Genomic DNA, 25,576 nt, shown 5'->3' with positions numbered 1-25,576 from the left:
AGGTTTAATTGAATGGGGTCTGTTGTTGAACAAAACTCTAGAGGTACACTTAGTATTAATAGGGTAGCATATATGGTTGGGCAGGGAGCGTATTCATACGAAAATGTAAGCGTGTTCTGTGCTCGAGGGAAAGCTCATTTGTTTCGACGTAGAGACTGCTTATCGGAGAGGCTCTATAAGCACCAGATGCGAGACGCAAACCAAGGTTATGCACTGGGTTTAGGCGTTTCAGGTATGATACTTTTGCATACCCGTAAACTACACAACCGTAACCCAAACAAGATCGCAGAACAGAGTGAGAAACGCGTAAACGGCATGTTCTATCAGATTCCCAGTGTTTTTGCGAAAGAACCTTGAGAATATTTAAGGATTTGGCAGCTTTATTTTTAAGAGCATTGATATTTGAGCATTGAGCATTGAGAAAGTTATCCCCAGGAATTCGTGCTCATTTTAAACGTAGAGTGGCGTCAGTCTGTACACGACGTTTTGAGAACATAACTGCCACAGTGTTCTGAGCAGAAAATTGAAATCCATTTTTGTCTGCCCATGCCCCTAATTTGTTTATTGTTATTTGTCTCTCGCACGTTGGTATGTTCAAGGACGTGCACGCTATTTGAATATCGTCGAAGTGGACAGAGTATATAATATATTTTGGTATTACTTTGGAAATGGGTATCATTTGTACCACAAAGAGCGTGGTGCTTAAAATACATCCCTGAGGGACACCATTTTCTTGAACTTTGACAGTGTAGTACCAAAAAGAACCTGTGATGTACGGTTGGATTGCAAATAATTCACAACTTTCAGCATTCTGTCACGAAACCCTAAGTCAGCTAGGTCGCGTAGGATCGCAAACCTCCAGGTTGTATCGCACACTTTCTCTAGTTCAAAGAACACAGCGAGGCATTGTTGCTTGTGTAAAAAAGCCTCTCGGACCGTGTTTTCGAGGCGTACTAGACCGTCTGTTGCTGAGCATGTCCTTTTAAAATCACCTTGGTGGATGTCCAGAAGTTTACGTGATTCAAGTGCAAACATTATTCTGACATTAGGAACGGTTTCAAATTATTTGGCTAGACAGCTGGTGAAGGCAATAGGCCTATAACCGCTCTTGAAGATGTCGGTGGTGTTTTGGTTTTAGGGACGGTACAACTATAGCTTTTTGCCAAGCCTGTGGGATTAACCCGGAAATGCATATTTTGTTTTAAAAAATTTTAGAAGTGCTTCTACTGATGGTTCTGTTAGATGGGCAAGCATTTCATAATGCATTCCATCGGAACCGAGTGCAGTGTGTTTACCTGCAAATAGGACTCTTTTCGTTCTTTGACTGTAATTAAGATATTGTACTCTTCCGTTTGCACTGCCACTTGTTGCAAGTTTTTGTCTTTCAGCTGTTTTTTTTTTTATATTTCACAAAGGATTCCGTGTAGTGTGCAGAACTTGCGACTATGGAGCAATGTTCACCCAATATATCTGCCTGTTCATCTACACTTGTTTTTACATGTGGGGAAGTCAGAAGAGGAAGTACGAAGTGTATATAGGTGACGCTGAGTTTGTGAACACGCTCCCACATTTCCTCGGACGTTATTGAGCTATTTATTAATGATATGTATTTATAGCAGCAATGTTTTTCTGCGGCACGTCGGATACACCAAGCTTTAGCCCTTTCGTTTTTAAAAGTATGAAGTTATCATATGTTGGGTACCTACGGAAGGCGCCCCATGCTTGATTTTTAGTCTTTTTTTTTTTTTTTTTTTTTTTGCTGCCCTGCATTTCTGATTGTCCCAATATTTGTTATTTTGTCTTACCAGTCCCAAGGACTGAGGAATGGCAAAGTGTGCAGCAGGAAGGATGCAGTGAAATTTTCATTGAGTTCATCGATGGTAAGGCTGTCCAAAAAAAAAATATTCTTTCTTGGAACATTGCCCAGTCTGCTAGGTGTAACTTCCAGCGATGGGAATGATTAGCGGTGCAGATGATAATGTTATTAATAGTGGTAAATTGTCACTACCATATGATTTATCTAAACCATCCCATTTGAAATCGTTAAAAACAGATGGTGAGCTAAAGGTCAGATCTAAAAAAAACTCATTTTACCTGTGATTGGGGAGCACTAAGTTGATTTGCCCGCATAGGTAGGTCGAGGCGCAATAGACCAGCAGAACAGTCAATGAGAGCGGAATGACCAGATAAGAAGTCGAGCGCAATAATTACGCCTCGAGGACAGCTGTGCAGAGTGGTGAAAAGAAAATAAGTATGGTGATCGACAACATTTACAGGAGCAGTACACATGCCGGCTACAGCGGAACTACTGCCACCGGCTATCGCGGCTGGGGTCATTACTTTTTTTAGGCGACGGCGAAACGAGGAGCTCATAACAAATACCGCGACACCAGTGTCAATGAGGGTAAGAACTGGAACACCATCCGCCGAAATAACGATCAAGTTACTTGGTACAGCAGAGGTTGGTAGAGGATTTTGCAGTCTGGGTCGAAATTGCAGCGTCACCTCAAGTTTCCCACCGAAGTGGCCGTTGTAGGAAGGCGATGAGCTGCAGCGAGGAAGAGGAGCGGGAGCGACTGGTTAGCGGAGACGGTGAACGACTTAGGGTAGGTGCGGGGGGGACTTGGTCGAGTGCTTGAGACGGAAATGCGATATATAATGGCGTGGTAGATAAACGTCATACCGATTGACGAAGAATCGAGGTGCTGAGTGCCAACGGCTTCGGTACGGCATTAGCGGGAAATATGTCCCACACGATTACATAGAAAGCATATGGGACGACCGTGAGGAGTGTCATTCCACTGCATGCCGAGAGCCGTATCGGGGTAGAAGCCATTAGGGCAGTGGTAGCGGCAATAAACGGAGGTTCCGGAATAGTGCGGTGTTCGTCCATGGTGTGGCCTGCGAACATTCCCATATTAGCCACCTCTTGGCGGACGACTTCTTTGATCAACGAAACCGTGCCAGCGTAGTTAGGAGGTTTGGAGGAGTAGTGGGGACCGCAGGTGCTAGTGCCTCTAATTCTGGGCAAATGATGCGGGTGAAGTTATCTGGCACAGACGGCTGCCTTAAAGTCGTGGAATCAGCGTAGGTGGAACTAGCAGCGGTGTTTGGCAGCCGGTCAAAACGAGGCGATATTCGAAGAAGTTTAGCTTGTTCGAAGGGGCGACAGGTCTGTCACACCTGCAGCATCGACGGTTGCACAGTTTTTACATAGCAGAATATTGAAGGCGTCATCGGCAGTACCTTCGAGGATATGGCCAATTTTGTCTTTTTCAGTTATGTCCTTATCAACCTTACGGCCCAAAGCGACAGCATCTTGTATATACGCAGCGTATGGCTCTATGGCCGTTTGTGCGCGTGACGCCTTTTTTGACGGTGAGCAGGTTCCCAAAGGGCTAATTAAACAGATCATGCACATTTTGCTGAGAAACTTCCCATGAAGTTACTGTAGGGCCGCGCCCGAGGCTAATCATTTGCAGGTGCGTGTCTCTGCACGGCGCCGCAACCTGCCTGTCTGCTTCTGGTATTGTAGAAGCGGTCCCCCTTCTACAAGCGTGCCGCGGGTGGGGAGAGCCGACCGGACCGTCGGCGCCGGGTTTGCAGGACCGTTTTAGCCCGAAGGTCATTCATGGGAACATGCGTAGCGGAACGTGCTGCCGGGTGCTCACATGTATGGCACCCTTCGAACTGGCCGGCAGCGAGCACCCAAATGACCCTTCGGCCTTTTTTTTTTACACTGCGACTTTGAGCAGTGCGAAAGGAAGTTTATCCTGTCTGCAGATGCGACAAAAGAGTGCCCGAAGAAGCATTCAGGAGTTGACTCGGGTATTGTGCTCAGAGCGGGCAAGCCAGAAGCTCCCCTTTTATCCGGCGCCAGGCCTGCAGAATGGCGGCTGGTTGATCTTTCCCTTTCCATGTCGTTGCTCGTAGTGGCAAACACGGGTGGGGCGAGGCAGTGCACTGTGGAAAGGATTCAGCCAGCAGCGTCAGCGTGGATGAGGCGGCGGTGTGCGGGAGACAAGTGGGAAGAAAGTCTCCCGAGAGGAGAGGGTTAGACATCCTCACTGGGGAAAGAGTTTCGCTGTGCTTTGTTTGTTGTAATTTGTATTGGTAGTGGGGCCCTGGGTTAGAGGCTAAGGCCAACCCATGGGGCTGTGCCCAGCTAGCATTTTTCCTTATTGGACAGTTTATGTGTGGGGCTGGCCTCTGAAGATGACCGCCCCTATTTCTTTGTTTTGTGAAGGTGTAAAATAAGACGAATCCACCAGAGTTCAGTCCAGTCTGAGCTGGGGCTCCATGCGTAGCATGTAACGCGGCTGTTCTGCTTAGGCTCTAACTAGTTAGGTCGAAGAGTAAAGTAGCGCAGAGTGTTGTTTTTGTAAATTCATTTCATGTTCCAGTTTTACTTTGTATATATATATATGTCATGCTCTAAATATATGCTCTACCATCATCACCTTCAAGTACGCCTCCTAGTCTTCTCTACGCCGAACTACATAACAGGAAGGGTTTAAAGAACCTTCCGAAAAGAAGCGAACGACATAAATTCTACTGGCGCAGCCGACAGGATTTGGCACGTCTCACCTACAAGGTCAAGCATTGCACCGGCAACCACAAGCCATTCGACACGGAGCAGCGAGGAACCGTCAAGGGACGACTCTACCTCGGCTGCCGCCGACGCTGTTAGAGCGAACGCATCATCCGGGCTCTGGGCGGCAGACAGCAAAAGATATGCGCCGGGTGAGTGGGATTTCTTGTGTTTGTTGAAGTTGGCATGGTGGTTGGTTTGTGGCGCTTATGGTTGAGACGAGGAGAATGCTAGCCGCTAAAGAAAGCGAACCTAATCCTGAGGGTGAATTGAGGTCAAATCCTCAACAGGAGCAGCAATCGCTAGAGGGCGGAGTAGAGATGGCTACTGATCAGAGTGAGGTAGTGATTATGGAGGGCGATTACAATGTAGAGAGCAGGTTACAGGCCGGCTACCAGAGACCGACATTGTCACTAGACGCGACAGGAGCCGAGACAGAGAGGATGGCTATTCGCCGTTTGGAGTTACAGGTGGAAATAGAGCTCCGATTGCGTGAAATTGAATCCCGAGAGCGACTAGCCTTAAAGCAAATGGAGCTTGGGCTGTCGAATGGTCGACTGTCACCACTTGGGTCGGGACGGAGCGATGGTATGGTATGGGCCCAGATTCAATAACACAGTGTGCGAAAGTCCTTAAGGGCTATAAAATGCCATGTGATGCTGATGTGCCACTGTGGTTTGAGGAGGTGCAGAAGCTGTTCGCTACTTTCAGTGTGCCGTGCAGTAGCCGAGTGCATTTAATTATGCCGGCACTGACAGAGCGAGTCCGGTACTTGCTTCGTAACCTCGACGGAACGGAATGTACGGACTATGAGGCCGTAAAAGGAGCGGTTCTAAGTGGACTAAAGCTAACCCCGACTGAGTACCTTGAAAGATTTGAAAAAGCTGTGAAAAGGAAGGAGGAGACATGGGCTCAGTTTGTATCGCGCGTGAAAACGTACCTAGCATACTACATCCAGGCTAGAGAGGTGGGCTCAAAAGAGACGCTGACCGATCTAATGGTGTCCGATCGCATTAAGGCAGGTCTCAGCACGGAGGGCATTGCATATGTGCGCCTTCGCGAAGGAGAGAGTTGGCTGAAGCCTAAAGAGCTATCAAAGGCTCTACAAATTTTTGAGCAGGCAAAAGGTAAAGGCCGGGCTACAACGCAGGTTACGGTGCCAGTACAGCAAGTGAGCCAAAAACAGAGTAATGCAGAAAAGCGCACAGTAAAATGCCACCTATGCCATGGGCAGGGGCACATTGCTAGGAATTGCCCGCAAGCAACGGGAAATTAACCGCGCCTGAAAGAAGAAAATGTGCATGGGCAGAGGCTGCAGAAATCTGGTCGCGCTGGTCGATCAGACAGAGGTAAAAGAACCAGTGGTTAACCAAATTACCGGTTTAACTGCTAGAGTTGAGGTGCCGATCCAAAGTTCGAAGGCAGACTCATCAAAACTTCAGTTTGAAGACCTGGTGTGCGGAGACGTTCGCACAGAGGCAGTTCTTGATACAGGTAGTGAAATAACCGTAATACGAGCGAGCATACTACCGCAGGAGCTGACGCAACCATCAGGAACAGTGAAGCTAATGTCGGCTTTCGGCAGATCAATTCAGGCGAAGTTAGCGACCATTCCTATCAAAATATCTAAGCCAGGACCAGTGGCAGATCAAAAAATAGGCGTAGTATGTGCCCTCACTGATGAGCTGACCGATGGGGTGAACTGTTTGCTGTCGTTAGACGACTGGCAACTGCTAAATGAGACCAGTGCGGGGGTGCACATGAATACGAGTACTAAAGTCAGTGGTCCGCCGGTTACAGAAGTTGCAACCGCAGGAAATCAGAATTCTGAGGCACTCATATACGAGGTAAGCGAGGCACTGAACGTCGACAATCCATGGCGAGAGGAAGCTGATTCAAGTGAGAGAGAAGATGCGGTTTCGTTGTCCAGCCAGCATGAAATGTTTCGAACAGTGCGGGTCGGCAAACACAGCTTGAGATATGCATGGGAGAATGTACCTGAGCATATTGAAATAGCTGGCCCACTAACAGCGCTGACAAAGCGCGGAGTCTCCAACGTAATCCAGTGGTCGGATTATGCGCAGTGCGCATTAGAACAGCCGAAGGACTCGCTCTGTAGAACAGTGGCGTTGAGCACTCCGCAACCTCCCGAGCCATACTGGCTGCTCACTGATGCATCAGCAACGGCTGCTGGGACTTGTTTGGCACAGGCGACGGAAAAGTGCGATGAGAGGCCTATAGCGTTTGCAAGTCATTGCTTCGGCGCGACTCAGGCAAGGTGGTCGACCAGAGAGAGCGAGGCGTTCGCTATTATCTGCGCTCTAAAGAAACTCGATCACGGGCTCTTTGGCGCTGAGGCCAATGTCTTCTCTGACAACCGCCTGATTACGTGTACTCCACACGGGGCTAAATTAGATACGTTGGCGCTGGCACTCCAGCGCTGCAACATAACGGTGCAACACAGAAAAGGCATCGGGAATGGAAATGCAGATGCCATTTCCATTCCCTCCTCATGGCTCCTCAGATTGACCTGAGACTCCGAACTAGCAATGCCACCATGCCAACCTAGACAAGCGTGAACGTTCCTAGTCAGCTGACGCTGGATGCGGTGGGCTGTGTATGTGATATATCGGACACTTGGAAGAGAGTTCTCGCTGATATTCAGCTGGTGTCGTCAGTGTTGTGTGCGCGGACTTGCGAGCCGCGACGAACAATATGACTTCGTATGTACGCCTGTGTACATGAATGTGGACTCCCTGCAGAGTGATATTGCTGACTACTAAGCAGACCTGGATAACAGCATGCACCAATGTTGTGTTTTGTGATTTGCTTACTTCGGTGTATGTGTTTTTCTCTGAGTGTCGCGGTGACGTATAGACATTGGCGTCCCAGCAGGAGTGACATTGCTGCCGTGAAGGTAGTGCGGCCCTTGTGAAGAGTTAGTATGAACGAGCTGATAGCAAGCTCGGTTATACTTTTAGAAGGGGCGTGTAGGGCCGCGCCCGAGGTTAATCACTTGCAGGTGCGCGTCTCTGCACGGCGCCGCCACCTGCCTGTCTGCTTCTAGTATTGTAGAAACGGTCTCCCTTCTACAAGCGTGCCGCGGGTGGGGAGAGCCGACCGGACCGTCGGCGCCGGATTTGCGGGACCGTTTTAGCCCGAAGGTCATTCATGGGAACATGCGTAGCGGAACGTGCTGCCAGGTGCTCGCATGTATGGCACCCTTCGTACTGGCCGGTAGCGAGCACCCAAATGACCCTACGGCCTTTTTCTTTTACACTGCGACTTTGAGCAGTTCGAAAGGAAATTTATCCTGTCTGCAGATGCGACAAAAGAGCGCCCGAAGAAGCATTCAGGAGTTGACTCGGGTATTGTGCTCAGAGCGGGCAAGCCAGAAGCTCCCCTTTAATCCGGCGCCAGGCCTGCAGAATGGCGGCTGGTTGATCTTTCCCTTTCCATGTCGTTGCTCGTAGTGGTAAACACGAGTGGCGCGCGGCAGTGCACTGTGGAAAAGATTCAGCCAGCAGCGGCAGCGTGGATGAGGCGGCGGTGTGCGGGAGACAAGTGGGAAGAAAGTCTCCCGAGAGGAGAGGGTTAGACACCCTCACTGGGGACAGTTTCGCTGTGCTTTGTTTGTTGTAATTTGTATTGGTAGTGGGGCCCTGGGTTAGAGGCTAAGGCCAACCCATGGGGCTGTGCCCATATAGCATCTTTCCTATTGGACAGTTTATGTGCGGGGCTGGCCTCTGAAAATGACCGCCCCTATTTCTTTGTTTTGTGCAGGCGTAAAATAAGACGAATCCACCAGAGTTCAGTCCAGTCTGAGCTGGGGCTCCATGCGTAGCATGTAACGCGGCTGTTCTGCTTAGGCTCTAACCAGTTAGGTCGAAGAGTAAAGTAGCGCAGAGTGTTGTTTTTGTAAATTCATTTCATGTTCCAGTTTTACTTTGTATATATATATATATATATATATATATATGTCATGCTATAAATATATGCTCTACCATCATCACTTCAAGTACGCCTCCTGGTCTTCTCTACGCCGAACTAAATAACAGGAAGGGTTTAAAGAACCTTCCGAAAAGGAACGAACGACATAAATTCTACTGTTACTTCTGGCTCGTGTGTGACGTGCCACTTGCGCGCCGTGCCAGTCAGAAAGAAGATAAAGTCGGCTACCACAAAAAGCCACGCATGTGCAAAAGCTTGACCGGCGTGCTGCAGCGAGCTCCTGACGCAGTGCAGGTAGGGACACAGGAATGACCGTGCGTCCAGTGAGCGAACTCCCTCAAGCTCCGCCCACAACCGGTGCCACCGCGCAGCGGAGTCTGAACACTTAGCTTCATGAACTTCACATGACTATACACGCTCGTACAGCCTCGTCCGCTTCTAGCTAGAACACGGTCACTGCTTTTAAAGCAACATTGCATCCGACCCGGCCATGCAGTAATCTAAAGTGGCTGGCCATGTGAAGCAGCACATCCGTGTCTCTGTGTGCTTGTATCGCTTTGCATCGATATCTGCCTGCGTCAGATACAATGTTGCTTTAAAAGCAGTGACCGTGTTCTAACTAGAAGTGGACGACCCTGTACAAGAAAAGACAAAACAGCGATGTTGTCAGGATTAAGTGCATTACTCGTGCAACAACAGCACAAGCACAAAGCTTGCGGCAATGGTGCCATTTGCGGACGCGCTGGGCGACGAACTGCACTGATTCTTGCCTGGCCTAGTCGCTGCTAGGCCTAGCCGGTGTTGTATCAAAGAGGCAGCGGACCGCGCTTCACAACGGGCCAACACTGTAATAAAGGCTCGAATTTCATCTCCGATATACTGTGAAAACCATCTTATAATAAGCAAAAGCGCGCTTTGCGCGCCGCATTCTGGAGCGGAGCGAGCAGACATTTAGCGGTCGACGGGCGCAGCAGCAGTGGTTTTGTGAAAAAGCTCGCTTGTGTCGCAGTTATCACTCGTAACAGCACTTCAGTGTTGGCCAGCGATCTTTACAATTTTCTCGTCATTGACAGCCCTGTAACCAATTACTTTTTATTTACTCAAAGAAACAATACTAAATCATTTTTTCCACGCCGTGTTGACTCCAAGCGCTGGCAGGCAGGCACGGTCGGGTCGCCCGCTCGGCCCCACCTCGACTGCAGAGCCGAGAAGCGCTTCACCACACAGCAACACAGCTCTCCTGTAAGGCTGTAAGTGATAAACGGCCGCTTTCTTTTCTTTATTGGCGTTTACACGCGTAGCCCGCGCCGCGTCGAAAGGGCAGCCGAACCTGCTCGTCGGAGCCAGGATTGCAGCGTTTTTTTTTCTTTCGCTCCCTTCCTCCGGTGCTGGCCGTGCCCCGAGTCCGCTTGCAACGAGGAGACTTCGTTTTTATCACCTCCCCGCCGTTTGGAGAATTTCGAAGACGCGACAATAGCTGCTCTACCCTCTGTCCGGGAGGGCTCGTTTCCCGGCAACACTCTGTGGCACAGCTTCCTCGGCGGTCCCCCACGCGGCGCCGCTAACGAAAGAACGCGACTGTTAATGGAGCTGCACTCCATTCAGACACCCCAGCTGCACGCTATTCAGCCCGAAAATTGGGAGTGCGCCCTGGAACACCTTACGGTAGATCTTCATCGATGGCCTCCCGCTGCGCAGCTAACGCAGCGACGATGTTGTTAATGCAGCCGTTTCGAGTTTTCTCCTAAGTGAAAGCGCGATCCGACCTCGCCCCCCCCCCCCCCCCGCCACGGTGTCTCTCCCGGTGCAAGCAGCAGCGACGGTGATGAGCCCCTCCCGCTAATGGCCACTGACTGAATTGTCACCCTGGCCCCTGTGTTTAACGGGATGGCATCCTCGTCTCAAAACCCCTCGCGGCGCTACATCGGGAGACGAGGCAGCGGCGCGGCTGGGTCCCCGTGGAGACCGTAGGATGGGAAAGGAGGACGAGCGCCGGTGGGAAGAGGTTGAGAGCCTCGAGCGGAGAGAGCGTGCAGCGTGTATGCTGCGTTTTTATTTTAAACAATTACGAACTTGGGTCCGAGATTAATGACAACCCTGCGGGGTTGGGTCGTCTTAATCAACTGATTTGATTGGCTGCGTAATTTTGAGGCAGATCACGTGAAGCTGCCCCCACATGTCTTTGTCGTTGCCATGAAAAAGCAGCCATAAGACCCGGTTGAGTAATTCTGTTCAGCCAAGCACCACTGGCGAAGCCATGCTAAACACGTAAGCAATACTCTGTGTGAGTTAAGTGGTTCTGTGTGTGAGATGTTTTGTGAATGTGATATACCCTATTGCCACGGCGGTGGCAGCTCTGTGTGAGGCCACCAGTGCAAATTCATTTGTTGTCTGTTTAGAATCTGTAAATATATCTTCCCTTTCCATTCAACACCAAGGCTATCTGACTTGCCATATTCCTCTGTCGTGCCAAATCCCCCTTCTGAACTTTCGGAAGGCGACACCGATCTTCACTCCTCCTTCCTACGTAACCGTGACGTTGCCGCTCTTCGCGCTCGCATTGGCTGCCGCCACTCGCCGGAGCATCGCTTCGCTACGCTTCGCATGCACACTGCCGGTGACATCTGCCCGGCTGGACGCAAGCCTCGAGCGCCGGTCTCCGAAACGGACTCGTTCGGACGCGGCGCGGCGGATCGGACTCGTTTTTCGCACATGTGTCCCCGCCTTCATAGTGGAACCCTACCGATTATTCGCGCTGGCGCGCTCATGCAGGTACAGCCAGTCGTCTACGTCGACGTTGTCGTCAGTGCCACAGAATGCGCCAGGGTCGCGGGTCTGGACCATGAAGATGGCTTGCGAGGCTGTCGCAGCCGCGAGCAACGAGGCAGAGCCAAAGGGATGACCAAAGGATACGGTTGATTCGCATGCCAGTGCGTAACAAAAAGAAGCCGGAGCATCCGGCACTCAGCGTTTATATAGAAAGGTGCTACGCTCTACCAGTGTGACATCACACGTGCTTTGCACGATACCACACTCTTTCCCACAATGTTTATGGCCTGTACCAATCCCGAGGTTTCCTTGCACGAGCAGCCCCGCCGGGGTGGCGCAGTGGTAAGACGCCCGAATACTGTGCCGGAGTTCCGGGTTCGAACCCGACCTCGGCGGCTGCGTTTCGATGGAGGCGAAACGAAGTGGCGTCCGTGTGCTGTGCGATGTCAGCGCACGTTAAAGATCCCCAGGTGGTCGAAATTACTCCGTAGCCCTCCACTACGGCTTCTCTTTCACTTTCACTCCCACCTTCCTCCCTTCCCTTACGGCGCGGTTCAGGTGTCCACAGAGCAAGTGTGACAGATATTGCGCCTTTCCCTTCCTGTGAACCAACCAACCAACCAACCTTGCACGAGCGCTGCGCCGAAGAGACTGCCCCTAGATGAGATGTAGGTTCTCGAAGAGGCGTCGGCTGTGCGGAACCTTGACGTAGGCCATTCCGCTGGTCCAAGGGAGCCAATTCTTCGGGTAGTTCCAGCGGTGCTGCCGCAGAGCTTGGAGACTCCAGACCAGGAACACGATGCCTCGTGTCAGACGCCTCCGGCACAGGGTGTGAAGCTGAACTTGGCACCAAAGAGGGAGGATCACTGGGCCCTTGTTCGTAACTTTCAAAACAACGCGGACGTAAACTATCTACATGCACGAATCTGTTCTCCGGTCCTACACGCACAATGTACGTGATGGCACTGTACCTTTTTTCGACGACCCCAGGCAACCATTACACTTTCGCCCTCTTAGAATGCCCTCCACAACCCTCTTTTTTTCGACTTGGTCCTTTACCTTGGAGAAACGTTTTCCATACGTCTCTCTAGCTCTGCCTGCTGCACTTAGGCGAGTGCGGGCCTTCCATGACAGGAACAGTTTAGCTGGTGTTTGTCCTGTTTTTGTGGTCCGAGTGTTCCGGTACCTGAACAGAAACAGGTCTATGCGGTGCTTTAGGGTCTTCCTAGTGCCCAAAGGCTTTTCGCCGAGAAGCTGTCGCAGAAGATAGCGTTTAACCGTCTGGACGTATCTGTCGGCGCTTCCGTTTGACGCAAGATGATACGGAAGTGTCCTGGTATGACGCACTCATTTCACGAGCAAAAACCCTGTAAAGCATTTCGCAGTGAACTGCAGTCCATTGTCAGTGACGTCCTCGCCCGGAAGGCCATTCAATGCGAACACACTCAGTAGCTTTCCAATAATCTTTTCTGTCGTTGCTGAGTTCATTACGAACACTTCAACACATTTGGAGTGTGCATCTAACAGCACAAAAAGCCACTGGTTGTCTGTGGAAGCAAAATCCAGGTGGATACGTTGCTATCTGCGACTTGGTCAACCCACAAATTTGTAGTGGGGCCTTCAGTGCAGCGTTTTGCGTCGTGACCGGTACAGCAGCTTTTAGCAGCACATTCAATATCTTCAGTTAACTGAGGCGACCATGCGTAGTTACGCGCGAGCATTTTCATACGCGTAACTTCAGGGTGGCCTTCGTGGCAAAGTGCCAACACTTGTTCGCGCAAACAGTGAGGAACAACCACACGATTCCCCCACGTAACGCACTGCTGATCTACGGACAGCTCCTGCCGACGAACCAAGTATGGGGACAATTCACTGTCAGTTATATGCGCAGGCCAGCCACTCCTTGTATACATCAGCACTTTCGACAGCACGCTATCAGTGCTTGTTCTTTTCCTGATTGCGTCATTAGATACGGCAAGTTCATCGACACTTCTGAAGAAATGTACGTAATCTGATGCATCTTTATCATTCGCCAACGGCAAGTGCAAAAGCGCATCAGCGTTCCCAACATTGCTGCCTTTACGATGCACCCATTTGTAATCGTACTCCGCTAGCAACAGAGCCCAGCGTTGCAAGCGTGCCGCTGACATTACTGGAACGGGCTTGCGCGCCAGAAGACTAGCTAATGGCTGCTGGTCCGAATAAATGACCAAACTACGTCCAAACAGGTGCTTCTGAAACTTCTTCAGCCCAAAGACAACGGCGGGAGCGTCTTTCTCAATGTGAGCATAACTTTGTTCTATTTAGTCAATGCCCTAGACACATATGCAATTGGCTTTCCCTCTATACCTATCTTATGAAACAGAATGGCGCCAACGCCGTGCGTGGATGCATCACACACGAGCCCTAGCTTCTTGGCTTGGTTGTATGATGACAAAACCTTTTCTTGAGTTAGTCACATTTTAGTTTGCTGAAATACTTGTTCTGTCTCATGTGATCACTTAAAGCTTTTCCTTGATTAATGAAGTCGTACAATGGCCTTAGCTTCGCGGCCATCTTGGAAACAAACTTCCCATAAAAGGTAATCAACCAGGTAAGCTCGCAGCTTTGCCTCATTCTCTGGTGGTGGCGCCTCCGTTATAGCTTTCACTTTTTCATCTGACGGATGTATCCCCTTTTCGTCAAGAATGTGCCCCAAATACGAACCATAGGTCTGAAAGAAGTTGCACTTTTCTCTCTTCAAGCGTATGCCTCTGTCCTGAAACCGTAAAAGCACACTTTCCCCTTTATGAAAACACTCGTGAAATGTAGCTCCTGCTAACAGTGCGTCATCCAGATAGCATGCTACACGATGATGTCCTTTCAACACGTCATCCATCCATAACTGCTTGAAATCTCGCAGGTGCACTCGTGAAGCGTGGCCAGGATAAGGCGTTTTTTCTGGCAATTCGTCAGCGTCGACCGCGTTTTTCTTTTGCCGCCGGAGAGTATCTTTTGGTCAAAACACCGGGATCTGGCGGAACAGAAAAAAAACGCCGACGGCGGCATAGGGCAGCGACAGGTCAATGAGAGCTGGAGCAGCCGTCACGTAATTCTGGGCAGAGCCACGCCGTTCGACCAATCCCTTTCTCTATGGTTCGACCGAGTCGCGCAAGCGACTCGCGAAAGTAGCCGTTCGTCCCGTGCGGCATGAGCGTCGTGCGTGGTGGTGCATCTGCTGACCCGGCACTGAAGAAGCCGCCCTCCCGCCGAGGGCCACCTACGGGGGCGCCTCCACCCCGTTCTCTCACTAAATGCCTCTCGAAGGTAGCTGCTCAAGACTTTAGCGAACTAGCTAAACTCAAGACTGGAAAAGTAGGAATGGTAATGGCAGCGAGGAGGGGCCTCTATGAAAGGCACCCGCTCCGAAGAACGGTGCATGTGAGTCGCTCGCTCAGCATGTTGTCGAAAGGATCAATTTTATGGCATTTTCAAATCGCAGTCGCATCCAGTTTGTTGCATGAGGGCGAATTTGGTGAAGGCTAAGGTGGGCCACCCGCTGGGACCACTTGGGATTGTCCACGCTGTGCTCAAATACTGCAATGAGCTGCTTGCCTTGCCAGCGGACCACAGACGCCTTGCTTGCACTATGGCTTCTCTATTTAAATCCATAGCGGTTGGAAATGATGCCTGTGTATGTTTTCTTGGCACACATGACCCGGAAGAAAGATAACTAGAGCTCGAAGCTCATGGTGACAGGTAGAACTAGATGAGCGCGGCCGGAGCGGGGCGTGCGTATCGTGGCACCCTAGGGAGAACCGGTTTCCGCACAGCTAGGCAGCGAAACAACGGTGCTCGTCTAATGCGGGAGTGAATTCGTCAACGCTGGCGCGGGCGTTTGGCACATACTGGCAGCACTTAATGTACCTGAACAATCCTAAATGTGTGCTGACCACGACTAGTGACTGCGCCTGCGGATGCAATTCCAGCTGCTGATATGCAGTAGACAGATGAAGCACAGTAAAATATTTGCACCCGGCCATTCTAACAAACATATCCTCCATGACGGGAAGGGGGTAATGATCCGTTCTAATGTATGGGTTTAGCGTTACTTTGAAGTCAGCACACACCCTGACCTGGTTTTTCGGTTTCGGCACGACCACTAGCGACGTTGCCAAGTCACTCTACTGAACAGGTACTAACACTCCTGTCTTCATGAGATTCTTCAATTCCGAAGACATTGCTTCCTCACGCAGAAATTTCACCGATCGCGCATTGCAAGAGACGGTTGTACTACCCTCTTTCATTACTAATTTAATTGCACTGTTCTTGATTAGGCCCACGGTAGGCCCCGAAATCTTAACCCACCTTTCGAGCAAAGCCGCCACTTTATACAAGAAAACATCAAGTACACTAGACTAGCCCAACTTTCGTGCTGCCAGCCAGTCACATCCGGACAGTAATGTTGGTATTCTCGTTTGTCTTAACAACAATTAACGGAAGTTGCTTGTGCTAACCGTTCAGCTCAACCGAAACGTTTATCTTCCCCGTTACCGGCAGCGGAGTACCTCCGTAAGCCCTTAGCTTTAGACTGCATGGCTCTTTAGGTAGCCTGGGCCAGTATTTCTTGTTGAGTGCCTCTGGCACAACCGATACAGACGCCCCCATATAAATCTGCATGCGAACATTTTTCCGCTCTAACTTTAGGCAAATTTGTACAGTGCGGTGCTTTCCTCACAGGAGTAGATATTACGCAGCACAGGTTCATACGCACCACTGTCCTCAGCTATCGCGATCACAGAGTCTCTACTTCTGTCCTTGCACGTCTTCGCTAAGTGTATAACGTTTACACAACCGGCAATACTTGCGATATCTGCAGGTAGCCGCTTCATGCGCTGATCAGCATCGGAAACAGTCCGCTGACTTCGGCGCCCTTTCCCAAGCGGACAACGCAGCAGCGCCCTCCCTCGAACGCGGTGCACGTTTCCCGCTATCTGGCTTGCGGTGGTGCTGCATATAGCAATGCTGCAGATAATCCAACCACTCCGAGCATGCGTCGATGGTCCCTCTTTCCTTCTTCCCCTCCTTTCTTTTCTTCTCTATATATTTCCGAGCTGCAAATAAAGCGTCGTCTCATTGCTCTGCGAGTCGGCCTGGTTTTCTTCGCGTAGCTGCCGGCCTTTGGCCGGTAGAACGTAACAGGTGGTGAACGCTGAGGGTTCCTTGCCCCACGCTGGACTGAAAATCCTGCATTTCCTTGCAGGCCAACTGGATACTCTTTACGATATCACAGGCATTTTTTAACGTTAACTTGCTCTTCTTCAACAACTCAGCTTGAGTTTCTCTATCACAGAGCCCGGCCACCAAAACAGTCTCGAAGATCCTCGTCCAGAAACGCTTCATGCGCTGGTCCGTGTCGGAAACAGTCCGGTGACTTCGCCGCCCTTTCCCCAGTGAGCTACGCAGCAGCATCTTCCCTCGAACGCGGTGCGCGCTTCCAATTGGGCGACCGCTGCGAAGGTCCAGCGTGGGGTAGCGGGATCCAATTGCAGCCTCCATCAAGGCGTCACGGGGGGCCTTAATATGGCCAGTCAACACAGAACACACAGCACAGCGGAAAATTAGTAACGCCCAGTTAACCGCGCACACTTCAGCGTCATCGTCTGTCTGCACAATCTCTCAATTCTTCATCACATTATTTCCGTAGTAACGGTCCCTAATTTGGGAGCATGGGCCTAGGGTGGGTCTTAGGGTGGCCGCCATCTTGGGTGATATCAAGTTGCCTATGGTGGACGCCATCTTGGGTCGCATTAAGTGATCCACGGTAGCCGCCATCTTGTGTGGCCCGGGAGCAACCCACCATCGAGAACACTGCTTCGGACTTAGAGAAATTCTAACTCAAGCCATTGGTGGTCACATAGCAGACCCAGACAAACCAATGCGAAATCGCCAAACGTGAGAAGCAAGAGCTAACGCTCTTAAAAATTGTTTCCATGCCGGAACTAAACCACCATCCGCCCGCGTCCCAGCCGATCACGCTAAGCACTAATCTATGCCTACTTCCAGGGAACTTGTGCATAATTCTCCTTGTCTAGAAAAACGCCGCTATAGGGTCAATAAAGGTCATTAAAAAATATTGTGAAGAAAAAGAAGTACATGTGGAACATTTCTGTCAGTGGCATTGCTATCACTGCGCGTGTTCGACCTGACTGTCTACGGGTTGTATTTGCCACTGTTCTCCGGGTCCCAAAGTCTTTCAATAAACCACCATCCTGCGTTTGGTGGAGTCGCTGGGTAAGAACATCGATCCTGGAGTTCCGCAGCCCCATTGTCTTGCCACCTACGGACGTGACGGGCCCGGCTGTCCTCTGCCGGTTTCATTCGCCAGCGGGACCTGGCTATCTTCAGCGAGACCGTTGACCATTACGTTTAAAATTGGGTCATCTGCTACGAACGGGTGAGCCTCTATAGGACGACACAAAGCTCAGCAACGTCATATTTAGCTTGCCGGCGTCGCTAACTTGTGGTAACGGAACCAGGAGAGGGACATCCGAACTTGAAACGCCTTCAAAATTAGTTTCTCAGTAGTGTCCGGCCACACGGAAGTCAGGAAACTCCGTGCTGAACAGCGCATGCATGAACAGTCGCAGCAGATAGGCGAAAGCTTTAAAGATTGTTTTTTGAAACGCGTGTAACAGGTAATCTGCAGCGCATGAAACAAATCATTGCAACAATTTCTTTTTGTTTCATGTGATATGACAGCACAATTTTGTATCTTTATGCTCATCCACTCCTCTTGGCCACCTCTCTAGGGCTTACAGTGTAATAAATTAAACTAAAGCTACATATATGTCACCGACTTATGCAAACGGGTGAACTCCAACATGTCGGAAGTTGACAAGATAAAGCACGTTTTATGAGCCAATGACGCTCTTTAGATGCTAGCCCGTGACTTGCGTACCGTTGCCAAAAGTCCTTACGCTCTGCCAGAGCTTCGAGGAGCTGCGCAAGCAAAAGGCGCTGACTCGTCGGCACCCAGCTCGAGTGGAAACGCTTGCCGGACTGAAGCCTGCAACGACAACTCCTTTCTGCTGCAGCAAAGAAAATATTTCGTTCGTGAAGCTGTGGCGCGTCAGCTCTCACTTCTGCCTTGACCTAGAACAGCCACCGTATATCGCCCCTGCTTTCCGTCAAACCTTGCAAGAACAGGCGGATGAGGCCGTTCCGTCACTCCGTCCGCCATCACCTGTCTCCGCTACGCTGACGTACGCCAACGTCCCGCGGCTTGTTATCGCTCCCGTGAGTTACGCCAACGCCGCCCCAAAACCCAGCGCCGGTCCACCGACGTACGCCGCAATCCTCGGAAGATCTCGACCGCCTACTTACTTTGCGATGTCAGTGCCGCCGGTATCATCATATGATCGACCAGCTCCACGAGAAAGCAACCCATGGTGCAAAAATGACACCAGTCCTATTTGCTACATTTGAGGATTGCCTGGCCATAGTGAAAGTTATTGCCGTCGCTGTTACCCAGTGCCAGCACTGCCTACCCAAGCTTCCAGATACTGGCACCCATCGCATTACTACTCCGCACCTGATGAGCAAACATCAAGTCATCCTTTCTCTCCAGAACATTCCGCCCTGTCGAGCCACCGTTCCCCTTCGCCGCGATGCCGCTCCATCTATCCGATGCGTCGTCGCCAGAATATTCAAGAGGAAACCTAAGTACCGCAGTTCCTGAGGCAAGAACTGCGTCTCCATCAAACTTTTAAAGGCATCTGCCAACCTTATTGAAATTTCTCTCGAGAGCACTTCTGTAAAGGCTCTTATCAGTGCCGCAACCTCAGTAATGGGCGCTAATCTTTGTCGCTCGTTAAAGAAAATGAAACCTGTTTCAGGAATATCGATGCGTGCGGCCACTGCTGAGCCCATTACGCCGTTAGCAGCGCCGTGTGCTGCCATATCCCTGCCTGAGCGGGCCAGTCCAGGTTGCCGTGTTTCCCAACAAAACCATCCGCATTTAGCCATTCGTCGCTCTCATGTCTTCCTCGCTAGACCTGGGGCGCTGTAGCGTCCTATCACGTGCGACGATGGTACGACCAAAGACAACAGGCACCAGCATGAGCAGTGCGCGAATAGAACAGATTGGTCGTATGGGAATACAAAACTCTAGCTGCGCACAATATCGTTTCGCCTGAATGATCGGGCCTGATAAAACATATTCGTGGAAACCAGGCAGTAATGTCGGTCTAGATTTTCTACGCCGCAATGTCGTCGGGCGTCCGCACGAAGCAACTCGCTCGATTAGGCCAATGAAGTTTTCGCTTCAAAAGATGACACGTAACACAGGCATAACAAGCGGGAGACAATGCATGATCATTCTTTGTTTTTCTTTTGTGATGTCTGTTTTGCGCATCGTCTATTTTTTCGAAACCGTGTACCAATTATCCTCCAAGAGTATTATTGTGATATTTTGCCTCGCAACAGCAGCGGCAACTCTCAGGCCTTAGCATTAATTACTCCCCTGTTCTCTATAATTTTTTTAGTTAATTACAACATGAGAAGGGCAAACAATTTCTGCATTGTTCCATTTATCTATAGGTTGCTACTTTTCACTCCTCTTTGCGACAGTTAGGGCCCGCATAAAATGCTGCTTTTCCATGATGATAATTCCTCGAGAAATGAAATTACTCCTTCAACATCTCGCATAAAAGTAAGTCCCAAATTGACGGAAGCGCAGAAACACTATGCTGTAAGGTAGCCACAACAGCAGGAACTCTGCAGCGGTAGCTATTGAAGGCCCGTTCTTTGGGGTAAGGTTGAAGGCTGGCTATATTGGAGGAAACAGGAGGCTTGCATTGAAGCCATTCATGCGTCACTGGCACGAGCCGCGATTACAAAACACCTGTGTTGTCTTCCCAACTTCCCATTGCTATGATGACATTCCGGATAACATGCACAGACTTCGTCGTTCAGACTCAGGCATTTGTATCATAACTTGCAACATATCTCTTTCCACTTGTCAGACCACAGTGCTTCCTTGACGACGTTTAAGGAATGGCAGGAAACAGCGACTTCAAGCGCGAGTGTGGCTCAAAAATGAATCCACTGCGCTATAACTCTGCACATGCATTTTGCTTCCAGATTGGTAACTTCAACCTATCGAGACGTGATTAACACTACCTGTGCTAAATAAAGCGTTTTGTCCAATGAGGTTTCTCTTTTTAAAGGGACACTAAAGAGAAAACTGATGTGGGCTTGCATCGATAGAATGCCAATTCCTGATTAAAAAAAGTCCACTCTTACTGAAAACAGAGCTGTTATAAGGTAGTAAAGAGAAAGAACAGAAATAGAGGTATTGCCGCCACAGCCGAAACTCGCAACTACAAATCACGTGACGCGCTATGGATCCCGGAGGCTGACAAATGCGAATCACGTTGCCCGTTTGAACGAAGTAGTAGTTTTTGTCTCGAATATAACACACTTTCATCATACGTAAACGACGGCGAAAAGACGACGTAAACGTTTCAAGGCAAATACCAAAATATACTTGGAGGCGCCACAGGCGCCCACTTCAGTTTCGGTTATGTTCCGGCTCAGGCACTTCGTGCGTGCTCGAATAGTTTCAAGTTTGGACCTGCAGCGCCTGAATTACGAGATTGGAGCAGCAGATGCCCCTGGCTCGTTAACATTTGAGCATTCGGAGGCGCGAGCGAGTGAAATTCGCTGCCGCCGACACGCTCCTTCGTTGACACTTCTGAGCCAGCATATCGCCGCCGTCGCCACTTCGACTGCGAGCTCCGGTTAACCCTGACCTGACCGCTCGACTGCAGCTACGTACGCCACGAAAAGCATACATATGCTAATTGCCGAAGGAAAAACGCATTATCATTCAATTGTTCACTAAATCATGGCAACAAGAGCTTCAAGGTGATATTTGCAGGCGTCGTAAACAAAAGGGACCAAGGAGAGCGTCCACCTTATTCCAAATGTCCTCCTATTGCATCCTTGCCTATTGCGCTGGTCGCCCGGCGAGAAAAGGGCCTCGGATAGAAAGTAAAAACTAAAAATAACCAATTTTTAGAAAAAAAACGATACCACTAGCGGGATTCGAACTCACCACTGCTTGCTCCGTAACGTTCGGCGCTAACCACTCCGCGTAGCAGGCCCGGAAATATCTCTGCATATTATGTCACAGCCGCATTTATAATGGGACATGTTTCGAGGTGTACAGGCCATTGTTGCCGGTCTAAAAATTACAACTTCTTGACCATCGGAGCATGCTGCCTGCTCTGACGACTTGCAACTAATGTTCTGGATGCCTATGTGCACTGTATTGTGCGCTGGAGCCATTTTAACATGTGGAATTTCACAGCGCTGGCAAATTTAGGGGCACCGGCTCTTTAGTCATGCTCTGCTACCATGGATGTAATTTTTCCTGAACACAGAGCTGTAGCTCAAACCTTGCAGGCAAAAAAGTGCGACGAAGCTTCAAGGTGGCAATCGCAGCAGCTAGGACACTATTTTGTGGTAACTAAATCTTATTTGTATGTAAACATGTCGGGAAGCGTTGTGATGACCTAGGGCTCGGTTTGTTTATACGCAGTGCAAGAAGGAGCGCGAAAGCTTGAGAACCACCTAAAGTATTGTGCATTACAAGCGCTCTGTTTCTTTTTCTTTCTTTATAGGCCCAACGCTCGGTAAATTACTCTCTTCATCGTTTTATTTATTTCGGCTGTGGCCGTCACTTACTGTGAGCCGATGGTAGATTGCGAGTACGCTGTTGCCATGTTGGCCGATGCTCGACGCCGCGGGCAGCGCCGGCTCGCTAGCAATCACGGAGTCCCCACTTCGGTCATAGTGCGCGTCACTCTACCCGACTACGCAGTCGGAGGAAACAGTTTGAATTCGACCGGCGGGAACATGAAAAAACATCAGCTTTTTATCGCAATATCTCAGCAATTATTCGACTTTTTTTTTTTGCTGCCGGATATGCGGCGAAAGTGTCACCAAATGTAGTTTACTAGATTTTCATAGCATCTTTGGGTGTCTTTAGTGTCCCTTTAAAGCGATGGCTATAAACCCCAGGTACAAATTCAAGGACCGCTGGATTCTATCGTGGTGACCTTGAACCTGAGCCAAGGTCAAAGTGGGCCCACTCCAGCGACAATTCTCCCTCAGTATGTTATGATAGCAACGAACAGCGCACAAATCACGATAATATAGAGAAGCAATGACACGATAAACAAGGGCTGACTTACGCATAGTTTTATTTCGAACCTTGGCCTTGTATATATAGGATGGGTATGGCCATCATCACTCATGCGCGACCAGCGGAACATTCAGGCGCCCACGGAGTACAAAATTTCAATTTGGGTGAGTGCGATGGATGGCTTCGATATGCATGAGCCACTCAGACGATCTTTCATTCCAGCCTTGATAATTTCATGAGTCAGTTTATACGCGATTTTAGAAATCAAAGTGGAGTATTGGTAGACAAGCTGTTATGCTATATTACCCTGGTGCATCACACATGATTGACCATTTGACCAGGAATAAAAACCTTTGACTTTCAAAGGTGACTGATATTCAATAACGTCCGAGAGCACGTGATATGCACGATATCACTTCGCCTGTGCAGATAGTATTAACAAGCAAAGCAGAGCTATCATTCATCATACTTGGTTTAACCACTGCTAATCATTTTCCTAACCAGCTCCGCTTGTGTGCGCGCGCCCACACTTGTCAACTCACCGACAGCAAGACCTGCGAGGTAGGCGGCGCCAAGTGCGCTGCTGTCCCGGTTCGACGAGCGGATGACCGGCTCCTGCAGCAGGTCAGCCAGCAGCTGCATGAGGAACGAGTTCTGCGCCACGCCGCCGCTGAACCTGAACAGAGCAGGAAGCAGCCGCTAGTTGCAATGCTCGGAGAGGCGTCTCGTGATGGACGACACAGCATTACAAGCCACGTCGGGAGAAAAGCGTCGTGGGTCAAATGACAACAATAGTAATAATGACCTAAGATATTAGACACTTAAATATCCCTATCAGTTGATGCGATAACATTACGTCGTCGCTAAATGAAGGGTGCAACTAGTAGCCGGTTAGTGATTCTCATCACTACTTATATTTTGTAGTACAAAGTAGTAGGGCTAACGGTAGTTTTACATGCTGCGACTGCAGGGAAAATCATGTTCGGTGGGATCAGTGATGCCGCAGTGCGATTTGCGTACAGTGTTTTCATAGGCAGCGAACCCTGCCCCGGCATGAGTTGCATTCCACTTGCATTCTAAAACTCGGCACCATGCATGCTCCTGATCTAGTGAGGAAATACTGGCGGCTATTACATAATCACGGCCTTCAAAAATCGAAGCTGTGAGAGAAGCAGTACTGCAGGCCGTGTCTGTTAATCGGCACGGGCTGTTCGAGGCACGCTGGTAGTTTTGTTACAGTGCTATCCGCTGCGACAGCGCGTATGTCTTCTACTTGCACCCCTCGCAACTGGCCTCACCTGATACGACCGGTGTTGGGCAGCCCGCGGGTGTCCCGAAGCAGGGCGTACAGCTGAAAGGCGCGGAAGGCGAGCGACTCGAGCATCGCACGCACCAGGTGAGCAGGCCTCGAGGACGCCGACAGGCCCAGGAAGCCCGTGGAGGCATACGCGTCGTTCACAGGAGCCTACGAAGGTCGCAGTATGCGGCGCGTTAGCGTAAAGGAGTGGCACGGTAAACAAACCTCATTTCCATGCATCGAAGTCCCAGCTCTGATAGAAAAAAGCCAAGAGAAAAGAAGAAAATAAATTTCCAGGCTAACCCTGTCTATTCCAGCCTTAAGCCAAAGTAAATAAAGCGGGGAGACAAAAGAAGGAAAAAGCGAAATGTAGTTTTAAAGCAAAGACCAATCATAATAGGAGAGAGTGGCGGTATGCATTAAGTGAAGCGACCAAGCTGAGGGCAGACGAGAAGGGGAGAAATAAGAAACCAGGCTAAATAAAGCGCTAGATATTTACAAAGAAGTTATGCTGCCGAAATCTAAAATTATCTTGCTTTAATGTATTACCCACACCATCTCGGTAGATGCACACACCTGTTTAAAACGATCCCCTCTATTATTATTACATTCAAAGATTGGGAAGCATAGCGTCGCCATTGACGCAACTAGGATCATGTCCCATAATGCTGGAAAAGGTTTTGGAGCCAAAATCCAGCGGCCAGCAGCGACAGAATTCTCCTCGCCCTTTCTCTGAGATCCGACTTTCGCAAAGGCAAACCGATGCGCGACAATGCCCAAGATACAAAACAAAAACCGCCGTGGTTCCGAATCTACTGCATATTCGGCATGAAGGCTGCGAAAAAGTCCAGGCTATTGGGCTTTTCTGCTCAAAGCCACCAAATAAGCCAAAAGGAAAGTCCAACGTCAAAATAGCATTCCACGCGCGGAGAATGCGTAAACACACCGAGGTTTAGGTGTGGCGCACCTAAATTGAGAAGTCAACACTGAGATGGCCACTGTCACATTAGGTTGTCTACCAGTTCTGGTCAAATACGCACCAAGCCAAATTTTGGGGGTTTCAAGAGGCGAAATTTTCAGGGTGGCCCGCCAGCATTTAGAGCTCACCCCTTATTTGGGCATACCTTAACTCGGTTGCACATCATTTTTGGTGAAAATCATACGAAGCGAAATTCTTAGGCTCCGGAGCCCAAATTCCGGAGACTCTGACGAGGTCAAATATTGGGTTACAAGGGGCCAAATTTTGGAGCTGTATCATTTAAATGTAGAGGGCACCACTACTTTGTTCGACATATATTTTAGTCAAATTCTGACAAGGTCCAGTTTTGAAGCACAAGGGAGCAAATCTTCGAGGTGGCCCACTCAAATATGGAGAGTTCACGGTTGAGTAGCCCTTACTTCAAACAGGTTAGACACCAAAATCAAATTTCGAGTGTACTACGACGGGCCGATTTTGACGGGTCCCAAAAAGACACTTTTCCTACGTATACTATCTGCGGGCATTTTCTACGCACATGTTTTTGTGCCATAAGCCCATTAATTTCTTGTTATTTATATATCAACAACTACAGCGCGAAGGCATAACAGAGGAGCGGGGGGGAGGGGGGGTCACAATAAGAAACAGATAAATACGTAAATATATGATATCTCTGCTACTAACAGAGTAGAAAGTAAAAAGGCGAAAAAAATAAACAAAGGAATGTAAACCACTTGGACATCACATTTATAGCATTGAAAGAAAAAAGAAAGATTTCATGCAGCACCTATTATTTCACTC

The 25,576-nt window shown here is 49.6% G+C and overlaps 1 protein-coding gene and 1 pseudogene across 1 annotated transcript in view; one reads left to right on the top strand and one right to left on the bottom strand.

Moving 5' to 3' along the window:
• The window catches only part of LOC146201101 (glycerol kinase 5), a 180,001-nt gene that overhangs the window by 11,826 nt on the left and 142,599 nt on the right, over positions 1-25,576 (bottom strand). The window contains exons 15-16 of the mRNA XM_084595640.1: positions 23,801-23,967; positions 23,045-23,178 (exon numbers count right to left, since the gene is read on the bottom strand). Coding sequence (XP_084451766.1) covers positions 23,045-23,178; positions 23,801-23,967 — 301 coding nt within the window. The remainder of the gene's footprint in view (positions 1-23,044; positions 23,179-23,800; positions 23,968-25,576) is intronic.
• Positions 4,912-11,461, top strand: LOC146201102 (uncharacterized; annotated as a pseudogene).

Source organism: Amblyomma maculatum, chromosome 2 (assembly GCF_055883805.1).
Source record: "Amblyomma maculatum isolate TAMU_Amacu chromosome 2, ASM5588380v1, whole genome shotgun sequence".
Classification (NCBI taxonomy): domain Eukaryota; kingdom Metazoa; phylum Arthropoda; class Arachnida; order Ixodida; family Ixodidae; genus Amblyomma; species Amblyomma maculatum.
Note: the sequence above shows the minus strand (reverse complement) of the source record. Positions and strands in the feature narration are given on the sequence as shown.